This window comes from Oculina patagonica, chromosome 14 (genome assembly GCF_052425735.1).
Source record: "Oculina patagonica isolate OP01 chromosome 14, crgOcupat, whole genome shotgun sequence".
Lineage (NCBI taxonomy): Eukaryota > Metazoa > Cnidaria > Anthozoa > Scleractinia > Oculinidae > Oculina > Oculina patagonica.
In genome coordinates, this window is record NC_135771.1 from 20,786,712 (window position 1) to 20,806,117 (window position 19,406).

Below are 19,406 nucleotides of genomic sequence, written 5' to 3' on the forward strand. Positions count from 1 at the left end.
AAAAATCATTTCTTAGAAACATAGGGCTAGAAAAAACTCCTGAATTCAAATAAACGCCGGCCCTATCGGGCCAAGTTTGAAATAAACGCCGGGGCCGTTTAATCGAAAAAATACGGTCTATATATTTTCGCCGTTTTGTGACTTATGTTATTCAAGGAAATTGCATTATGCTTCAGGAAAAAGATATCTTATATAAATGCTTATTTAATTGAAATATTACTTAACTAATCGTGATGTCTAACTGTTTTCTATGCTTGAGCAAATGACGCTCGTAACGGACGACTGAGAAATTAATTCAAATAAATATTCCTTACCTCATCATAGTAGCGCACTCAATAACTGTTTTGTTTTGTTTTGTCAAGGGAATGTTCGTAAAACCTGTTTACAAAGCAATTACCTTTTTAAAATAATTCGATTTAGCGCCCACCTTCCAGTAAGCGCCCCCCTTCCGAATAAGCGCCCCCATTCTTATAAGCGCCTCTATTGTGGATAACTGCCCCTACTGAAGTCATCGACGTCGAATAGATAAACTCATGAAAATTCACCGTACCGTACTTGTATATTTTTACTGCTAAAATGAACAATTCTTTTAAAAGTAACTGAAATGTCAACAATTTGTTACTGTTACAATTTCTTCTATTGTTAGTTATTTTAAAGAGACAGTGTCACGAGAAGTCTTTCAAGTTTTTGTGTAAACTATTCTAGAACTGTGAGGGTGCAGTCGCTGTTCATCAAAGTAACCCTTGAAAAATAAAAGAACGACATAAATCTTTTCTCCAAGATGTGAAAGAGCGAAATCAATGGTTTTTATGTGATTTTTGTTTAAAAACGCTGGGCCGATGTTTTAAAGTTTTCAGCTACTTCATTGCTATCCGCCCGTAGCCACACTAATTTTTTAACAATTTTTATGAGTAGTACAGTGTGTTTTAGCAAGACCAGGCCACTATTAGTGGATTTTCGGTAAAGTTTTGTTTTTAACATTTGGTTGTTTCTTAAAAAATTAAATAAGCGCCCTGTCCCGAATAAGCGCCCACCCTTGAGGTGCCAAAAGTATGAAAATGAGATACGAACTGCAATCGGATCATTTAAATTTTGTGCACTTTACCAGCAATGGAAAAGAAACGCAACGAATATTAATTCTATCATTTTAAAGGAGGATTTTTTTCCGGTAAATGTAGTACAAACATAAACGGACTATTTAAATTCTAATTTTATTCTCTTTCTATTCCTACAGGAGTGCTTGACATGAACAACATAGATAAAATTATAGAAGTCAACTACCTCAGCCTCATTGTTGTCCATTTCCTTATCAACACCTGTCGAGTTCCAAAAGCCATCGAGTTATGCAAAGAATGTTTGTTCATACTCGACAACACACCACTAATAAGAGAAGAGAAGAAATTCAAATTCCTTTACGAGGGGATATATTTGACAATGTTACTGGCGTACTGGCGTATCGATGATTACACAAATGTAATAAAATACGCTACAAAAATTCTTCCCATTCTCCGAGAATGCGGTAACAGGTTCGAGGAATGTAGTATAAGGCAAACACTAGCGAGATCGTATCTTCGTCAGAGTAAGTACGTAGAAGCGAAAGAACACAGTGAGAAAGCCCTACTAATCAGTTCAGAAATTGGTGATAAAAATGGAGAAGCTACTTGTTACGGAGACCTTGGGATGGTGTATCGGTCAGTTGGAGAATACGAGAAGGCGAAAGAATATCACATGAAAGCACTTGCCATCAGAAAAAAAATTGGCGACAGAAACGGAGAAGCCAACTGTTACGGAAATCTTGGAATTGTGTTTCAATCTGTTAATGAATATGACAAGGCAAAAGAATGCCACGAAAAAGCGCTTGCGATGAAAAAAGAAATTGGTGACAGAGATGGTGAAGCTACTGAATACGGAAATCTTGGAACTGTGTTTCAATTTTTTGGTGAATATGAGAAAGCGAAAGAATATTACGAGAAAGCACTTGCGATGAAAAAAGAAATTGGTGACAGGGATGGTGAAGCTGCTGCATACGGAAACCTTGGAACTGTGTTTCAATCCGTTGGAGAATATCGAAAGGCGAAAGAATATCACGAGAAAGCACTTACAATTAGAACGGAAATGGGGGACAGACGGGGAGAAGCCTGTTGTTATACTAACCTTGGAACTGTGTTTCAATATTTTGGTGAATTTGAGAAGGCGAAAGCATATTACGAAAAAACACTTACGTTCAATAAAGAAATTGGTGACAAAAAAGGAAAAGCTACCTCTTACGTAAGTCTTGGAACCGTACTTAATTCAATTGGAGAATATGAGAAAGCGAAAGAGTATATTGAGGTAGCACTTGCGATCAAAAAAGAAATTGGCGACAGAGAAGGAGAAGCCTTCTGTTACGGACACCTTGGAAACGTGTTTCAAAATGTTGGTGAGTATGTCAAAGCTGAAGAATATTACGAGAAAGCAGTTGCCATCGCAAGAGAAATTGGCGACCGAAAAACAGAAGGAGAAGTTTGTGGAAACCTCGGGGCTGTGTTTCTTTCTCTTGGTAAATATCCCAAAGCTAACGAATATCTTCAGAGAGCACTTGCTCTCAGTAAAGAAATTGGTGACAAAAATGGAGAAGCCGCTGATTATGAAAACCTTGGAAAGGTGTCTCAATCCATTGGTGACTACGAGAAAGCTAGAGAATATTTAGAGAAGGCACTTACGGTCAGAAAAGAAATTGCCGACAGAGAAGGAGAAGCATCAAGTTATGGAAATCTTGGAACTCTTTTTGCATTTCTTGGTGAATATGTCGAGGCGGAAGAACATCATAAGAGGGCGCTTGCAATATGCGAAGAGACTGGAGACGTTAAGAAACAATTTACATTGCTTTGTAATCTTGGATTGGTTATGCTTAAAGCAGGAAAGATTCAGGAAGTTTTGTTTTATCTCCTTCCAAGTATTCAGAAATGCGACGATTTGCGAGGCCTTCTACAAGACAACGATCAATTTCAGATATCTTTTTCTCACGAACATGCTTATCCCTACAGGGCACTCACTGCACTCTTCTGTTCTGCTGGAAATCATAATGAAGCTCTGTACGTTTCAGAGCTTCGTCGAGCCAGAGCTCTGGCAGATTTGATGTCAGCTCAGTACTCCGTGGAGAATCAAATCTCAGCTAATCGTCAATCATGGGTTGGCATTGAAAGTGTCATGGACAAAGAACTTAGTAGTACTTGCCTATACTTCTCTTATTTTGATCACGATATATGTGCATGGATTCTTAAAGCAAGAAAACTCGTGCAATTCAAAAGTGTGAATGGAAAAGAAATGATTGTTCAGGAGGGATTGATCGAAAATATGGACGAGTTTTTTACAAACGAACGCTTCAGAAGTTTCGGCATTCTTCCAGAGGAACATTGCGAAGACCGATCTTTGAACGATATTGAACGAAAACCTTGTGAAGAAGACATCCGTGAACCGTCGCGAGTTGGAAATGACGGTAAAGATACCCTCAAACGGAATCTTTCTCTTTGTCACAAATTGATCATCGCTCCTGCGGCGGACTTAATAGAGGGTCCTGAAATCATTATTGTTCCTGAACGGTCTTTATACAACATTCCATTAGCTGCGTTAACTGATGAAAGTGGAAAATACTTATCAGAGACTTTCAGGATCCGCGTCGTTCCTTCTTTGACGACTCTCAAGCTCATTCAGGACAGCCCAGCAGACTATCACAGTCAGACTGGTGCACTGATAGTGGGAAATCCTGATGTTGGTAAGGTGCGTTACAAGGGACGTCTCAAATTCATTTCACGACTGCCTTGTGCAGAAAGCGAAGCAAACATGGTAGGAGAAAAGCTTGGTGTCAAGCCGTTCCTTGGGCAGCAAGCAACTAAGCAAGCAGTACTTCAGGTGATAAATTCAGTGAGTCTGATACATTTTGCTGCACACGGTGATGCAGAAAGAGGAGAAATTGCCCTTGCTCCGGCTCTTCGTACTCATAACAGGATCCCACGAGAAGAAGACTACTTATTGACAATGTCTGATATTTCAAAAGTTCAACTGCGTGCTAAACTGGTAGTACTAAGCTGTTGTCACAGCGGACGTGGACAGATTAGAGCTGAGGGAGTTGTCGGAATTGCTCGAGCATTCTTAGGATCTGGTGCACGCTCAGTGTTGGTGGCACTGTGGGCCCTAGAAGACAGTGCGACAGACGGGGGAGGAAAGAATATATTTTTCCTTAATAGTAACAACCTTTTATTTATTGTTAAGAGTTGCTACTTATAGTAGAGCTTGTAAGTCTTAATATAACAACAGATTTATTAACACAGGTTTCACGTTTTTCATGAAGGATAAATTTTCTATTTAGCACTTTAATTGATGAAATTAAAAATTTCAAGTATCTTTTTGTGATACTGTTATAACTTTCTATGCCGAGTTAACGACGGGCAGTTAAATTAAATAAGTTTAGGGAAGTCCCCAATGTAATTTTCGAACAGGTATATTGCAGGTCTTTTTAAATCCTTTTTCTATCGTTCCTTCTTTAGGTTTCCTTAGCGGTTGAGATTCAGTACAATCCCGATTCCTCGAACCTTCAAGGTAAAAAAAAAGTTGAGTTGAGTTAAGAAACGAACACTAGTTCGAGAAATCGGGTTGAAATTACATTCGTTCGACTGAGCGAAAGGAATTAACGACTTTCGGTACGAGTTATTTGGAGGTTCAAGAAATCCAGGGTTCCACTGTACCAGAAATATGTATATGTTACAAAAAATTGCGTTACTTTTGACACTGTGCGTGACATTGCTTGTGACATTTTGCATGTTACGGTAATGGATTTTCCCGACAAGGATATTTATTTTAAGATCTATTACTTGTGTCACGTGACAAAAACTTTCGAGAAGGTTGTTTTTGTGTGAAGGGTTCGACATGGTAAAGTCGATTAAAATGAACTTGATGTTGTGTTACCGAGAATCCTGATTTCTGTTATTTTGTAAACGACCGCTTCACTTAACCGAACCATTCGTAACAGTATATTTATGACAATTCATTGGATCTTGTTAATATAACGAAGAGATTTTGTGGTAGCATAATTTCTAATGGAGGGATAATTTGCTTGTTTGTATGTATATTTAATTCTCATGTCATTTTTTTGTTTTCTCTTTTAGGGGACTTGACCAGCACAGCATCAAGTGAAAACTAAAACACAAAACCTATTTGACTCAATTGAGAGACTAATTGTTGTAAACGTTATAATTATAACTTGACGATTGACTTTGCTCGAGCAAAAAATTAATGATATCAAGAGAAATGTAAGTAGGAGCATTTTTTAAAAGTTCTGTTAAATATGTAGTAAAAGAAACACGATAATAATGAGGTGCTCCAAAATAAAGGCAAAAACAAGAGAAAAATTGTGTCATCTCTTGCAGCTTATGTCTCAATACCCAGTATTTAGGGTCGGAGCTAGAAAGAAAAAAATTATAACAAACTCACTCTAACAGCTGTGTAGACATCAATCACTTTTGACATCGAGTCGATATCTGCCAATCAACAAAAGCCAACATGCAGCTGCATGTAGGGCTTTCCACAAGTTGCTCGAGATTTCCCAAAAAGTTGCCCGTAATTTCTCAAAAAGTTGCTCAAAAGTTGCTTCAAAAATCCAAAAAAGTTGCTTCTGTTAATAAAAGTTGCCCCAAAGTTGCTCCAAAAAATCCAAAACGCTACTCCTAATCAAGACAAAATTCTCTAAATATATGCTAATTTTTCCTAGGAGGGTAATACTTCTAAGCAGTTTGATGCAATTTTACTGCATAAGAAGTATCTAAATAACATATCAAGGGGAAAATTTGTTAAGTTTCTTTATTCGTTAAAAATCGTGAAGATATCAATGACGTCATGTTTGCTGACGAGGTTTGTAATATTTTAATGCAGAATGAGCCGAAGGTCTTCAGATGTTCCTCGACAATTTTCGGCAAACATCGTAAATCTTCGGAAACGTTCGTATGGCCTTTGAACAACACTCGGATAATCTTCGGAGATCTTCGGTCTGAAAATTGCTCAAAATTCAACAAGCTGCTCGAGAGGAAAAAAGTTGCTCGAAGTGGAAAAAGTTGCTCGAAACATGAAAAGTTGCCAAAAAGTTGCCGAGCAACTTGTGGAAAGCCCTAGCTGCATGCCCTAGTAAGGACCGCTTACGTAAGGCGGTAGCCAATCACAGAGCAGCATTTGTGCGCATGAGCCACTCAGGATAGAGAAGGGTATCACGTAACCTAAGGGCAGTGACGTCATCACACTGGGTCCCAGGACCCCTCAAACTCGGTCCCAGGCCGTCCTCGGCCACAGTGTCGTCCCCAGTCCCCTTCAAGACAACTCACGCAGTGTCGCCTCCTACGTCATCAGACTCGGTCCCAGACCCACCCGACCACGCCCTAACTCGCTCCCAGTCCGCCTCGGTCACACTCCCATTCGTACCCAGACCCCTGAAGATAGCACACGCAGTTTCTAGTTTCACATTTTAATAACTGGATTAAAAAACCTGTTTTTTTACAGAGGAGACGTGTGTGAAGCCCTCGTGGCCGCGCACCCTGGGAATGAACGTTTACAAACTTAGCAAGACCACCATCCTATAGATATATATATGGTTCACAAAGTGCCATACTGTCCTTGTTGTATCTGGAACTAAATACTTTGCACTAAACGCATGCGCAGATGAGTCTACGCGATACACTCACGATTAATAATTAGTTACCTCTCTTGTGAAGACCACAAAGGTATATATGCTGTCCTTGTGGTATCTGAAACTAAATACTTTGCACTAAACGCATGCGCAGATGAGTCTACGCGATACACTCGCACTTAATAATGAGTTATGAAGACCACAAAGGTTGTCTCAGAAAGCGCCATGCTTTCCTTCTGGTATTGTTCTTCCTGGAACTAAACGCATGCGCAGATGAGTCTACATTGCTTTTTCTAGGTCGACGATTCTGAGAAAACGCACGCTTGTGAAGCTATTTAAAAAAAAACACGTCAGAGGGGGGGGAATAGGGGGTATCCCCCTTTCTCGGTTTTACTGGGAACGAGTACGAGAGTTTTGACGATAATTGTTTGCTCAAGATTATGATCGAATTCGATAGACACGATGTAAACGTTCAACCTCTTCTTTATTGTGTTCGACATAAAGGAACATCGGCTCCGCGCAAAAGTTGAGACCAATTGCAGGTTCGTAGCCAGCCTATAGGCCCGTAGGCCCGGGCTTACAAATATTTCAACCCACTCGTTTGTATGATAGAAAAAAATCAGGCTGAAACCCTTTTCAGATATGATGAAATAGAAAGCAATTTGTAACATTCCTTAACGTTATATATTTCCCAACTACCCTTTCGTGATCAAGGCATTGTAAACTAGTCAGGTGACTGACAAACGCAGAGTGGCCTGCGCCGTAAGGAACAAAAGCGTTTATTTTGGAATGTGTAAAAACTGGCGCAGTTCCTACCTATGAAATATCATAATTTAGGTGCTGTAAAATACACATAACTACAGCAGAAAGTGAAGGACAAGGCATTTTCGAGAGTCTTGATCCAAAAACAAACTTCCTCGGCGGACCTCCATCGCGCCAAGCCCCACTCGAAAAGCGGCCCTTACTGGCCGATTGACCATGCCTACAACTATTCAAAAAGCTGGCTACGCCCCTCTGCCAAAAGTGCCAAGAGCCAGTCACTTGGACAGAAAAACCTCCAAAGGGAATGTGCGTCATCTTTTGTTGTTTCCGCCTTCCGCGGTGAAGGATCTTGGAAACGCGAGGGAAGGATTATCATAAACTGATAAAATATTGTGTCATAAACAATATTCTGCGTCGTGACTTGAATTAATGCACAGAAAACTGAAACACAGGGGAAAGTGAGATATGTGAGACTAAGTGTAGCAATGACAGATAATATAATATGCAAAAATAGCACTACGTCAAACTGTTCAAACTCGCTTGAATGACACAAACTCAGTGATGAGATTAAGATATGGACTCCAGGAAATTGCCGTAAGTGTGTAGTCACTGTGCTGAAGATGTCAAATAGCCTACATCTTTACTTCCCTTAAATTTGGTACTTTTATTGTCACATTGTATTGAAAAGACTCCAGTCGAAATTGAAAGGTGATGTCATAGTTGGAAATTTAATAATCACTTGTGTCATTGTTAGTTTTGAAGGGAGTTCACATTTTTTTAATTTAAAAGACGCAGGCTAATGTTGATTTGGTCATTTTGATTTGGACTTCTCATAGAGCGGTACGTACAGAAAGTTTGACCCAAGTTTTGATCTAAAGTAATTGGCGAAGTTTATTTCCGTCACAAGAAAACAGGAACCGATTTAGCGTTTCTTACTATTAGAAAAACGTTTCTCGCAGGACCTTGCAAAGGTAGGTGTTTTATTATGTTCCACTGAGAGTCTGTCACTAATTTTCTCTCAGTATTGGTGGTAATTTGCATAATCGTTCCTGTTCAGTTTGTGTATTAATTCTGTCTACTAAAGCGCACAAGAGTAAAGCTCGCTATATCATATGGTTTGGTATAATTTAGACCCTACAGAGACTGGGTTTAGTTAAACAGGCAATAGTACTACAATATTTGTAAAGGAAGTTTCTGAAACTGCCTCGGTGGATTTATTTTAAAGAATTCTCCATTGCTTGCCTGATCCCATAAAGTATAAATGAGGAATTTAGACTTCTCGTTTCAGTAAAATTGGTTCAAACGTGGGCCAAAGATGCCATAAATAAACCGGTGCCATTTTTTGGTTATCTTGCAGACAAAGTTCCTGTTGTTAACTGCCGCTGTTACTTTTGTATTCTTTCCACACGGCACAAGGGAAGTGGTGAGTACAAAATTTATTTGATTTGCACCTAAGCAATGGTTCATACTACTCTTGAATAAATCTGAAACATCTTATAGCACTTCTCCCCCTCAATCTCCACTTCAGTTATTTACTTTTTTTAAATGTAATCGGTAATCAATAACGATTTTAGACTAGTCTGCGAATAATTTCACGCTAAAATGACATTTTGCTTTGTACAAATTTTATTTTCTGGAGGAAAAAGATCGGATGAATCTAATATGCGCATAACAGTCATTTTGCAAAGGGAACAAAGACTAATTTTCTTATAAACTCTTGAGTTGAGCCAAATATTTTCTAAAACTTCGCTGATTAACAGAGAGTCAAAACCAGCTCCAATTTCGTTCTTCAATGTTGTTGTATATGTTAGAAAGATTCCAGTCGAAATACAGTGTCCAATACATGTACCAACGGGTATTTTATTTGTTGCTGTTCAAGAGACAGTTTTATTTAAATAGGACAATATAAAAGACGCGCCTTTCTCATGATTAATGACGAACACTTATTACGGCTGAGAACATGACAGTCATGATTTCACTTTCTAACGATTTCATTTTTTGAAGGTAGAATAATCGCATTATCCTGTATCCTACTTGTCGATCACCATGAATTACCACTGTCCTTAAGATGAAAAGATAATGTTTTATGTTATAAACTAATACTTCTCCGAGAGGACCTCTTGGTTTCAGTAGTGATCTTATTTTCCTGTATCAACAACACAAGACGGGAAAAAGTTTCGAAAATTGAGAGTTTACAGAGTCAATGTTACATTATTAAGAACACATGTGCAGATGATACCGAAATTGTGTTTCGTGACTTAAATTACCAATAACTGACCGCAACTTCCAATGTGAGACGAAAATTCCTGTTTTGCTAACAGAGATTTATTTCAATGTATTTACGATTTTGTATTTTTATAAAGCGGCAAGCACAGTAAGTTTTATAACACACGTTTTGATCAGGGGTGGTTGGAAAAAAATGTGTTTCTAATTTACTTTTTAAAAACAGGAATTTTACATGTATATAAAAACATACTTGCCACAAACAACTGGTCAGATTTCAATCAAAACTTGAAAGTAAACGTAGTCGGTTTGTCTTTGGTTTGACTTACTGAATAACCTCTCTTGACTGAATATAAACAGTGCGAAAGGTGACCATCATCCAATTTCAGATTTATGTCTAGAAAATAACAAATCATGTTTTCGCCTTTTTGTGAATTATGTTTCTCACGTTACATTATGTCTCAGGATATACCATATTATCATGCTGTAAATAACATAAATACCGTATTTATATTTTATTTCTCGAGTAAGGGCCCACTCTGAAGGTAGGAAAAGTTAATAAGCGCCCAGCCTCGAATAAGAATTTGGACCACTCTCAAGGTCCAAAAATTTAATAAGCGCCCAGGGCGCTTTATCTAATAAAAACGGTATTGGTTAAAAAATCGCGATGGCTTATTGTTTTCCTTGTTTGAGCAGAAGACGCTCGTGCAGGATAACGGCTGAGAAAATGAATTCCTCGCCCGTCAGAGAAGCGCACTTAAAAACTGCTTTGTCAAAGAAATGTTTATAAAATTTACCTGTTTACAAAGCAAATAACTCTGCAAACGTTTTGTCGAGAGTAGTTTTGAGAACAAACTTTTAAATAGTCTCTAGTTTGTTTTAAATTAAATAGGCTACGAATTGCCATTACAGTACGATCATTTAAATTCAGTACACTTTGGTGGTAATAGTAGAGTTGTGAGACTGCTTTGGAGGAAAAAGCTCTGCGAGAGGTAACCAAGACTCTGGGAAGATCTTCTAAGCAACTTCTGTACTTTTAATGACTTCTTCTATTGCACAACTCTTCTTCTAAATCTAGTGAACTAGCAGCCCTTCTAATATAGCTAAAACGTAGACATGTTTGGGTTCAAAAACTCTCTGACCTTGGAAAACTTGAGACATCCCCAGGACCGACTTAAGAAAACAAATACAAACAAACCTACATGAAAAACCAAAATAAAGAGTAAACGGCCAATGATAAATCAAGACGCTCAAAAACTAAACCAAAACAGGAACCTTTACGGAGGTCCCAAATCAAGATCAGTAGATGATTTCAAGTTCTTCTACCGTGGGAACGGAACCCTCAAATACAAACACTTGACAAAATAACCAACAGAACCTAAACTTAGAAACTCTTAGTGTGAGGTAGACCTTGAACAACCTTGGGCTTTAAATTTGAATTAAAAAATAACCAAAGCTTCGAGGCACTAACCCAAACATGACTACTGGGAAAGACTAGAGCTTAGCGATAAGCGCCCTTAATAAACTAAGATAAACAACTTAAAACATTGGTGTGGGCAATAAGGCCCTTACAACAAAAGACTTGAACGGAAGCAACAGAATAACAAATAACCGACAGAGAATTAAAACAACTAAATTCTAAAAACAACTATTAAGCTCCACAACAGAGTGGTTTTACTTAACCCGTAAAATAGCCAGTGGGATAGTACACGCTACTACTTCGTATTAGTTCTTATTATGGTTGCAACGGTTTCACACTGAAGAAGGGCTATGCCCAAAACGTTTGTGTTTGTAAACTTCACAAAATGACATTTTTAAACCATTTTGTCTTTGTTTTTTTGTACTTAGTTCTTATTATTGCGCTACAATAAGTAATTCTTTTGTTTTTTACTCTTTGTCTTTTGTGTACCACGCACTAATACTAATTTAATAGTAAGCATTATGACACACTAACTAACAGTTTTTGTTTCAAGGGTTAAGTAAAATCACAATAAAAAAGCACAATAAATATTAATCAGTTATCTTCAAGATGATTTTTTTTTTCAGTAAATATAATACAAACATAAACGGACTATTTTAACTTTAATTTTTTTCTTTTTAATCTGACAGAATTGCTTGACATGAACAACATAGTTGAAATTATACAAACCATCTATATCGGCCTTATTGTTGCCATTTTCCTTATCAACACCTGCCGAGTTCCAAAAGCCATCGAGTTATGCAAAGAATGTTTGTTCATCCTCGACAACACACCACTAATAAGAGAAGAGATGATATTTAAATTGCTTTACAAGGACATATATTGTACAATGTTACTGGCGTACCTGAATATGGATGATTGCACAAATGTAATAAAATACGCTACACAAATTCTCTCTATTCTCCGCGCATACGGTGACAGGTTCGAAGAATGTACGTTGAGCAAACTACTAGCGAAATCGTATCTTATACAGAGTAAGTACGTAGAAGCCAAAGAACACAGTGAGAAAGCACTACTAATCAGTACAGAAATTGGTGACAAAAATGGAGAAGCTTTCTGTTGCGAAAACCTTGGGACGGTATATCAGTCAGTTGGTGAATATGAGAAGGCCGAAGAATATCACATGAAAGCACTTGCCATCAGAAAAGAAATTGGTGACAGAAATGGAGAAGCCTCTTGTTATGGAAAAATGGGAACGGTGTTTCAATTTGTTGGCGAATATGGTCAGGCGAAAGAATATCACGAGAGAGCTCTTGCGATGAATAAAGAAATTGGTGACAGAGATGGTGAAGCTACTGAATATGGAAACCTTGGAACTGTGTTTCAATCTGTTGGAGAATATCGGAAGGCGAAAGAATTTCACGAGAAAGCACTTACGATTAAAAAGGAAACTGGGGACAGAAACGGAGAAGCCTGGTGTTATAGTCACCTTGGAACTTTGTCTCAGTTTTTTGGTGAATATGTGAAGGCGAAAAAATATCACGAGAAAGCACTTTTGATCGCTATAGAAATTGGTGACAGACAAAAAGAAGCCTCCTCTTACGGAAACCTTGGAACCGTACATAAATCACTTGGTGAATATGAGAGGGCGAAAGAGTATCTTCAGTTAGCTCTTGCGATCAAAAAAGAAATTTGCGACAGAGAAGGAGAAGCCTTCTGTTACGGAAACCTTGGAAACGTGTTTCAATCTGTTGGTGAGTATGCCAAGGCTGAAGAATATCACGAGAAAGCAGTTGCAATCAGAAGAGAAATTGACGACCGAAAAGGAGAAGGAGTTGTTTGTGGAAACCTCGGGACTATGTTCATCTCTCTTGGTAAATATGCCAAGGCTAACGAATATCTTCAGAAAGCACTTGCGCTCAGTAAAGAAATTGGTGACAAAAAAGGAGAAGCCACTGTTTATGGAAACCTTGGAAATGTGTTTCGATCAATTGGTGACTACAAGAAAGCTAGAGAATATCTAGAGAAGGCACTTATGATCAGTAAAGAAATTGGCGACCGAGACGTCGAAGCCTCAGTTTATGGAAATCTCGGAGCTCTTTTACAAAAACTTGGTGAATATGTAGAGGCGGAAGAATATTATAAGAGGGCCCTTGTAATTAGCGAAGAGATTGGAGACGTTTCGAAACAATTTACATTGCTTGGCAAACTTGGATTGGTTATGCTTGAAGCAGGAAAGATTCAAGAAGGTTTGTCGTATCTCCTTCCAAGTATTCAGAAATGCGAGGACTTGCGAGGCTATCTACGGGACAACGATCAATTTAAGATATCTTTTTCTCACAAACATGCTGATCTCTACCGGGTACTCACTGTATTCTTTTGTTCTGCTGGAAATGCTAACAAAGCTCTGTACGTTTCAGAGCTTCGTCGAGCAAGAGCTCTGGCAGATTTAATGTCAGCTCAGTACTCCCTGGAGAATCAAATCTCAGCTGATCCTCTATCATGGGTTGGCATTGAAAGTGCCATGGACAAAGAACTTAGTTGTACTTGCCTATACCTCTCTTATCTTGATCAAGGCATATTGTTGTGGATACTTAAGGCAAGAAAAGTCGTGCAATTAAAAATTGTGGATAGAGAAGAAATGATGCTTCACGAAGGAGTGGTGGAAAATTTGGACGAGTTCTTTACTAAAGAATGTTTCAGAAGTTTTGAGATTTTAGCAGACGAACATTGCGAAGACCGATCTTTGAACGATATTCAACGGAAGCCTCGTGAAGAAGATATCCGTAAAACATCGCAAGCTGAAAATGATGGTAAAGATAACCAAGATAGCCTCAAACGGAATCTTTCTCTGTGTTACAAATTGATCATCGCGTCAGTGGTGGACCTGATAGAGGGTCCTGAAATCATCATTGTTCCTGAACGGTCTTTATACAACATTCCATTTGCCGCGTTACCTGATGAATGTGGAAAATACTTATCAGAGACTTTCAGGATTCGCGTTGTTCCTTCTTTGACGACTCTCAAGCTCATTCAGGACAGCCCAGCAGACTATCACAGTCAGACTGGTGCACTAATAGTGGGAAATCCTGATGTTGGTATGGTGCGCTACAAGGGTCGTCTAAAATGCATTTCACCACTGCCTTGTGCAGAAAGCGAAGCAAACATGGTAGGAGAAAAGCTTGGTGTCAAGCCTTTGCTAGGTAAGCAGGCAACTAAGCAAGCAGTACTTCAAGTGATAAACTCAGTGAGTCTGATACATTTCGCTGCACACGGTGATGCAGAAAGAGGAGACATTGCCCTCGCTCCGGCTCTTCGTACTCCTAACAGGATCCCACGAGAAGAGGACTACTTGTTGACAATGTCTGACATTTCAAAAGTTCAACTGCGTGCTAAACTGGTAGTACTAAGCTGTTGTCACAGTGGACGTGGACAGATTAGAGCCGAGGGAGTTGTTGGAATCGCTCGAGCATGTTTAGGATCTGGTGCACGCTCAGTGTTAGTTGCACTGTGGGCTCTAGAAGACAGTGCGACAGAGCAGTTCATGAGTCGTTTCTACGAGCACCTTGTTGGTGGGAAAAGCGCCAGTGAATCTCTTCACGAGGCCATGAAGTGGATGAGATGTAACGGCTATTCTGAAGTGAGACAGTGGGCACCTTTTATGCTGATTGGTGATAACGTTACATTTGATTTTGGAAAATCAAAGTAAGTTTTCCTAACAAGTAACAACCTGTTTTTAGAGTTATTATTTAGTGTAAGTCCAAATATATCAACGGATTTATTTTCACGTGAGTTAAATTTTCTGTTCAGTACGTTTGATACATGGAATTAAGGGATTATTTTCTATGCTGAGTCATCGACAGGAAGTTAAATTGAATAAGTTTTGGGAAATCCCCATTGTAATTTTCCAAAGGTATATCGCAAGTCCTTTTAAATCCTTATTTTGTTTTCCGTCTTAAGGTCTCCTCAGTGGTTGAGATACAGTAGAATCCCGAATCCTCGAACCTTCAAGGGAAATAAAGTTGAGTTAAGTTGAATTGAGAAACAAAAAGAAGTTCGAGAAATCGGGTTGAAATTGCATTCGGAGGGATAATTTGTTTGTATGTATGTTTATGTATTTCTGGTGTCATTTTTTGTTTTCTCTTTTAGGTGACTTGACCAGCGCAGCATCAAGTACAAAACCCTACTGGCTGAGAGACAACTTGTTGTCAACCTGACCAATTTCTCACTAACAGCCCATCTGAAACGAAATAATGAAAGACGAACCCGTGGGAGCCACGATTTTAAATTTTTAGTTCCAAGATCAAAGAAAGACGTTTTTAAGTTTTCATTTTTCCAAGAACAATCTGTGAATGGAACTCCCTGCCAGATGATATTGTAAATATAACGTCTGTAAATAGTTTTAAATCTAAGTTAGTTAATAGTTTTTAATATATATTTTATTGTATTAGTTTTATTAAGTTTTTAACATTTTTAACATTCATTTTAGTTTTTAACGGTTGGTGTGATATCTTAAGATTTTTACCGACCTTATTAAATGTAGATGTAGATAATTTATCGATTCATGTTGTTCGCTGTATTTGCATGAATTAAATTAAAACTATTCAAGGAAAAGTGACATCAGGACAAATGTAAGAAGGAGCATTTGTTTAAGATTGTTATAATACACGTAATTTAGTCCAAGGACTGCTAAGTGTTTAATAACGGCGATACTACCTACTTTAAGGTTTTGTTAAATATACTGTAAAAGAAACACAATGAGAATGAGTTGCTCCAAAATAAAGGCAAAATCAAGAGAAAAATAGTGTGGATGATGTGTCATCTCTTGCAGCTTATGTCTCAATACCCAGTATTTAGGGTCGGAGGTAGACAGACGAAAATAATAACAAACTTTTGACATCGAATCGATATCCACCGATCAACAAAAGCAAATATGCCCGTCATCGGCTCGTGCCTAAAGTTGAGACCAATTACAGGTTCATAGCCAGTCTATAGGCCCGTAGGCCTGAACTTACAAATTTTTCAACTCACTCGTTTTGTATGGTAAAAATTCAGGCTGAAACCCTTTTCAGATATGATGAAAAAGAAATCCATTACTTAACATTATATATTTCGCAACTTCCCTTTCATGATCAAGGCTTATCTAGCAAGTCAAACAATGGGAGCATTTTTAAACTAGCTCCAGGTGACTGACAAACGCACAGTGGCCGGCGTCATAAGAAACAAGAGCGTTTAGTTTGGAATGATTAATAACTGGCGCAGTTCCTACCTATGAAGTGTTATAATTAAGGTGCTGTAAAATACACATAGCTAGAGCAGAAAGTGACGTAGAAAACGTTTTCGAGAGTGCTGATCCAAAAACAAATTTCTCGGCAAATTTTCACCGCTCCAAACCCCCCTCGAAAAGTGGCCCTTACTGGCCGATTGACCATGCCTACAACTATTCAAAAAGCTGGCTACGCCCCTCTGGCAAAAGTACCAAGAGTCAGTCACGTGGTCAGAAAAGTACACTTTCAAAGAGAACGTCATCTTTTGTTGTTTTTGCCTTCCGCAGTGAAGGACCTTGGAAACACGAGGGAAGGATTGTCATAAACTGATAAAATATTGTGTCAAAAACAAAATTCTGTGTCGTGACTTGAATTAATGCGAAGAAACTGAAACACGGGAAAGTGAGATATGTGAAACAAAGTGTAGCAATGACAGATAATATAAAATGCAAAAATAGCACTACGTCAAACTGCTCAAACTCGCCTGAATGACACAAACTGAGTGACCCGATTAAAGATATGGACTCGAGGAAATTGCCGTATAAGTGTGTAGTCACTGTGCTGAAGATGTCAAATAGCCTACATATTTACTTCCTTTAATTTGATATTTTTATTGTCACAGTGTATTGAAAAGACTCCAGTCGAAATTGAAAGGTGATGTCATGGTTGGAAAATTTAATAATTCAACTTGCGTCATTGTTAATTTCGAAGTTCATATTTTTTTTATTTAAAAGATACAGGCTAATGTGAATTTTATCATTTTAATTTGGACTTCTCACAGAGCGGTACGTACCGTAAAATTAACCCAAGTTTTGATCCAAAGTAATTGGCGAAGTTGATTCCCGTTATTAGAAGACAGGAACCGATCTATTGTTTGTAACTATTAGAAATACATTTCTTGCCGGACCTCGCAAAGGTAGGTGTCTTATTATGTTCTATTGAGAGTCTCATTTTCTCTCGGTATTGGTAAAACAGGCAGTCGTGTTTCATATATATATGACGAATTTAGACCTCGTTTCAGTAAAATTGGTAAAAACGTGGGCCAAAGATGTCATAATAAACCGGTTCGATTATTTGGTTATCGATTGGTTATCTTGCAGACAAAGTTCCTGTTGTTAACTACCGCTGTTACTTTTGTATTCTTTCCACACGGCACAAGGGAAGTGGTGAGTACAAACGTAATTTTATTTACACCTAAGCCGAAGGGTTCATAGTACTCTTGAATGAATTTGAAACATCTTATAGTTGTGTGTTATTATTTACTTTATCTAAATAAATAAGAACAAGAAATCAATCGGTAATCAATAACGATGCTCTTTAGACTGCGTATAATTTCACGATAAACGACATTTTGCTTTGTAAAAATTTCACTTTCTGCAAGTAGGAGGTCGGATGAATGTAATATGCCCTGCCTGTGGTTTTCCAAAGGGAGCACAAGACTAATTTTCTAATTAATATTTAACTCTTGAGTTAAGTCAAATATGTTCTAAAATTCTGACGAATACCAGAGACAAAAAACAAACTCAGATTTCATTTCAGTAAGCGACGGGCTATCTAAACAATGCAAAATAATTTCGCTGAAAAAGAATGAAAATTCCGGGGAGGGGTTCCATCCATTCCCCTCTCCCTTGTACGATAGTGGTGGTATGAATTTGCTTGTACGTCCGAGGGTTATATTATTTTCATTCTTCTTTTTTCTGACAGAATAGCTTCACATGAAAACATGGATGAAATTATACAAACCATCTCCATCGGCGGCATTGTTGCCAATTTCGTAATCAACACCTGTCGAGTTCCAAAAGCAATCGAGTTATGCAAAGAATGTTTGTTCATCCTCGACAACACACCACTCATAACAGAAGAGAAGAAGTGCAAAATGCTTTACAGGGAGATATACTTTGCAGTGTTACGGGCGTATTGGCTTATCGATGATCACCCAAATATAATAAAATACGCTACAAAAATTCTTCACATTCTCCCGGAATGCGGCGGTGACAGGTTCGCAGAATTCGAATGTTCCTTAACCCGAATACTAGCGGATTCGTATCTTAGTCAGAGTAAATACGTATAAGCAAAAGAACACAGTGAGAAAGCACTACTAATCAGTACAGAAATTGGTGACAAAAATGAAGAAGCTTCCTGTTACGGCATCCTTGGGACGGTGTATCAGTAAGTTGGAGAATATGAGAAGGCGAAAAAACATCACATGAAAGCACTTGCCATCAGAAAAGAAATTGGTGACAGAAATGGAGAAGCCTCCTGTTACGGAAACCTTGGAGCGGTGTTTGGATGTGTTGGCGAATATGACAAGGCGAAGGAATATCACGAAAAAGCACTTGCGATTAAAAAGGAAACTGGGGACAGAAACGGAGAAGCCTGTTGTTATCGTAACCTTGGAACTGTGTTTCATTCTTTTGGTGAATACGAGAAGGCGAAAGAATATTACGAGAAAGCACTTACGATTGAAAAAGAAATTGGTGACAAAAAAGCAGAAGCCTCCTCTTACGGAAACCTTGGAACCGTCCTTACATCACTTGGAGAATATGAGAAGGCGAAAGAGTATCTTGAGGTAGCACTTGCGATCAAAAAAGCCAGGCATAACTAATCGATGACACCAATGACATCAATGAAATCAATAAGTAATCAATAGATAATCGACGGGTAATTAGTTGATTAGTCATTGATTATTGCCGATGATCAATGACTAATCGATGACTAATCGATAGGCCACAAAATTTTTGGTTATCGATTAGTCATCGATTACATCGATTAGTCATTGATTGCATTGATTAGTCATTCATTTCATTATTACTCATCGATATCATCTCATTCAGGTGCGTAATGTAACTGCGTACACTGGCTGTTTCCCTAAGCCAAAGCAGTTTTACTTTGCTGACGAAGATCAACCGAAAGAGATCTTAAAACCGCGTAGTCGATTGGTAGCGTACTTGTTAATTAGGTCCCTTTTTCAGACTGGTTGGTTTCTGTTCAGTTGTTTTGCTACTGAATAAAGAGTTGGGTGAAGTGAAAAATGGCACAAATCATCTGTTTTTGTGATTAGCACTTCACGTCTCGACATGTC

At 38.3% G+C, this 19,406-nt stretch overlaps 3 protein-coding genes across 8 annotated transcripts in view; all 3 read left to right on the top strand.

Annotated features, from left to right (window-relative positions):
- LOC144638821 (tetratricopeptide repeat protein 28-like) overlaps positions 1–5,253 on the top strand; it is a 52,043-nt gene extending 46,790 nt beyond the window's left edge. The window contains exon 2 of the mRNA XM_078498098.1: positions 5,145–5,253. Within this exon, the coding sequence (XP_078354224.1) occupies positions 5,145–5,172 (28 nt within the window). The 3' untranslated portion in view covers positions 5,173–5,253. The remainder of the gene's footprint in view (positions 1–5,144) is intronic.
- Positions 1–19,406, top strand: part of LOC144638809 (uncharacterized) — an 83,764-nt gene that overhangs the window by 60,859 nt on the left and 3,499 nt on the right. For 2 of the 6 annotated variants that reach the window (XM_078498074.1, XM_078498072.1), the window contains 2 exons: positions 8,772–8,837; positions 11,747–14,762. In XM_078498074.1, the coding sequence (XP_078354200.1) occupies positions 11,758–14,762 (3,005 nt within the window). In that variant the 5' untranslated portion in view covers positions 8,772–8,837; positions 11,747–11,757. Of the gene's footprint in view, positions 1–8,226; positions 8,386–8,508; positions 8,838–11,746; positions 14,763–15,206; positions 15,276–19,406 lie in introns of those variants that run through there. The other 4 variants (XM_078498071.1, XM_078498075.1, XM_078498073.1 and 1 more) reach the window with 4 other exon arrangements.
- Positions 18,400–18,929, top strand: LOC144639022 (uncharacterized). Its single transcript, XM_078498286.1, has one exon. It carries the CDS (start codon positions 18,531–18,533, stop codon positions 18,927–18,929), a length of 399 nt encoding a protein of 132 aa, XP_078354412.1. The 5' UTR covers positions 18,400–18,530.

What these genes read in the sequence shown, in the direction of transcription:
- LOC144639022 (XM_078498286.1), top strand. Translation starts at nt 18,531, where the DNA reads ATGAAAGCACTTGCCATCAGAAAAGAAATTGGTGACAGAAATGGAGAA.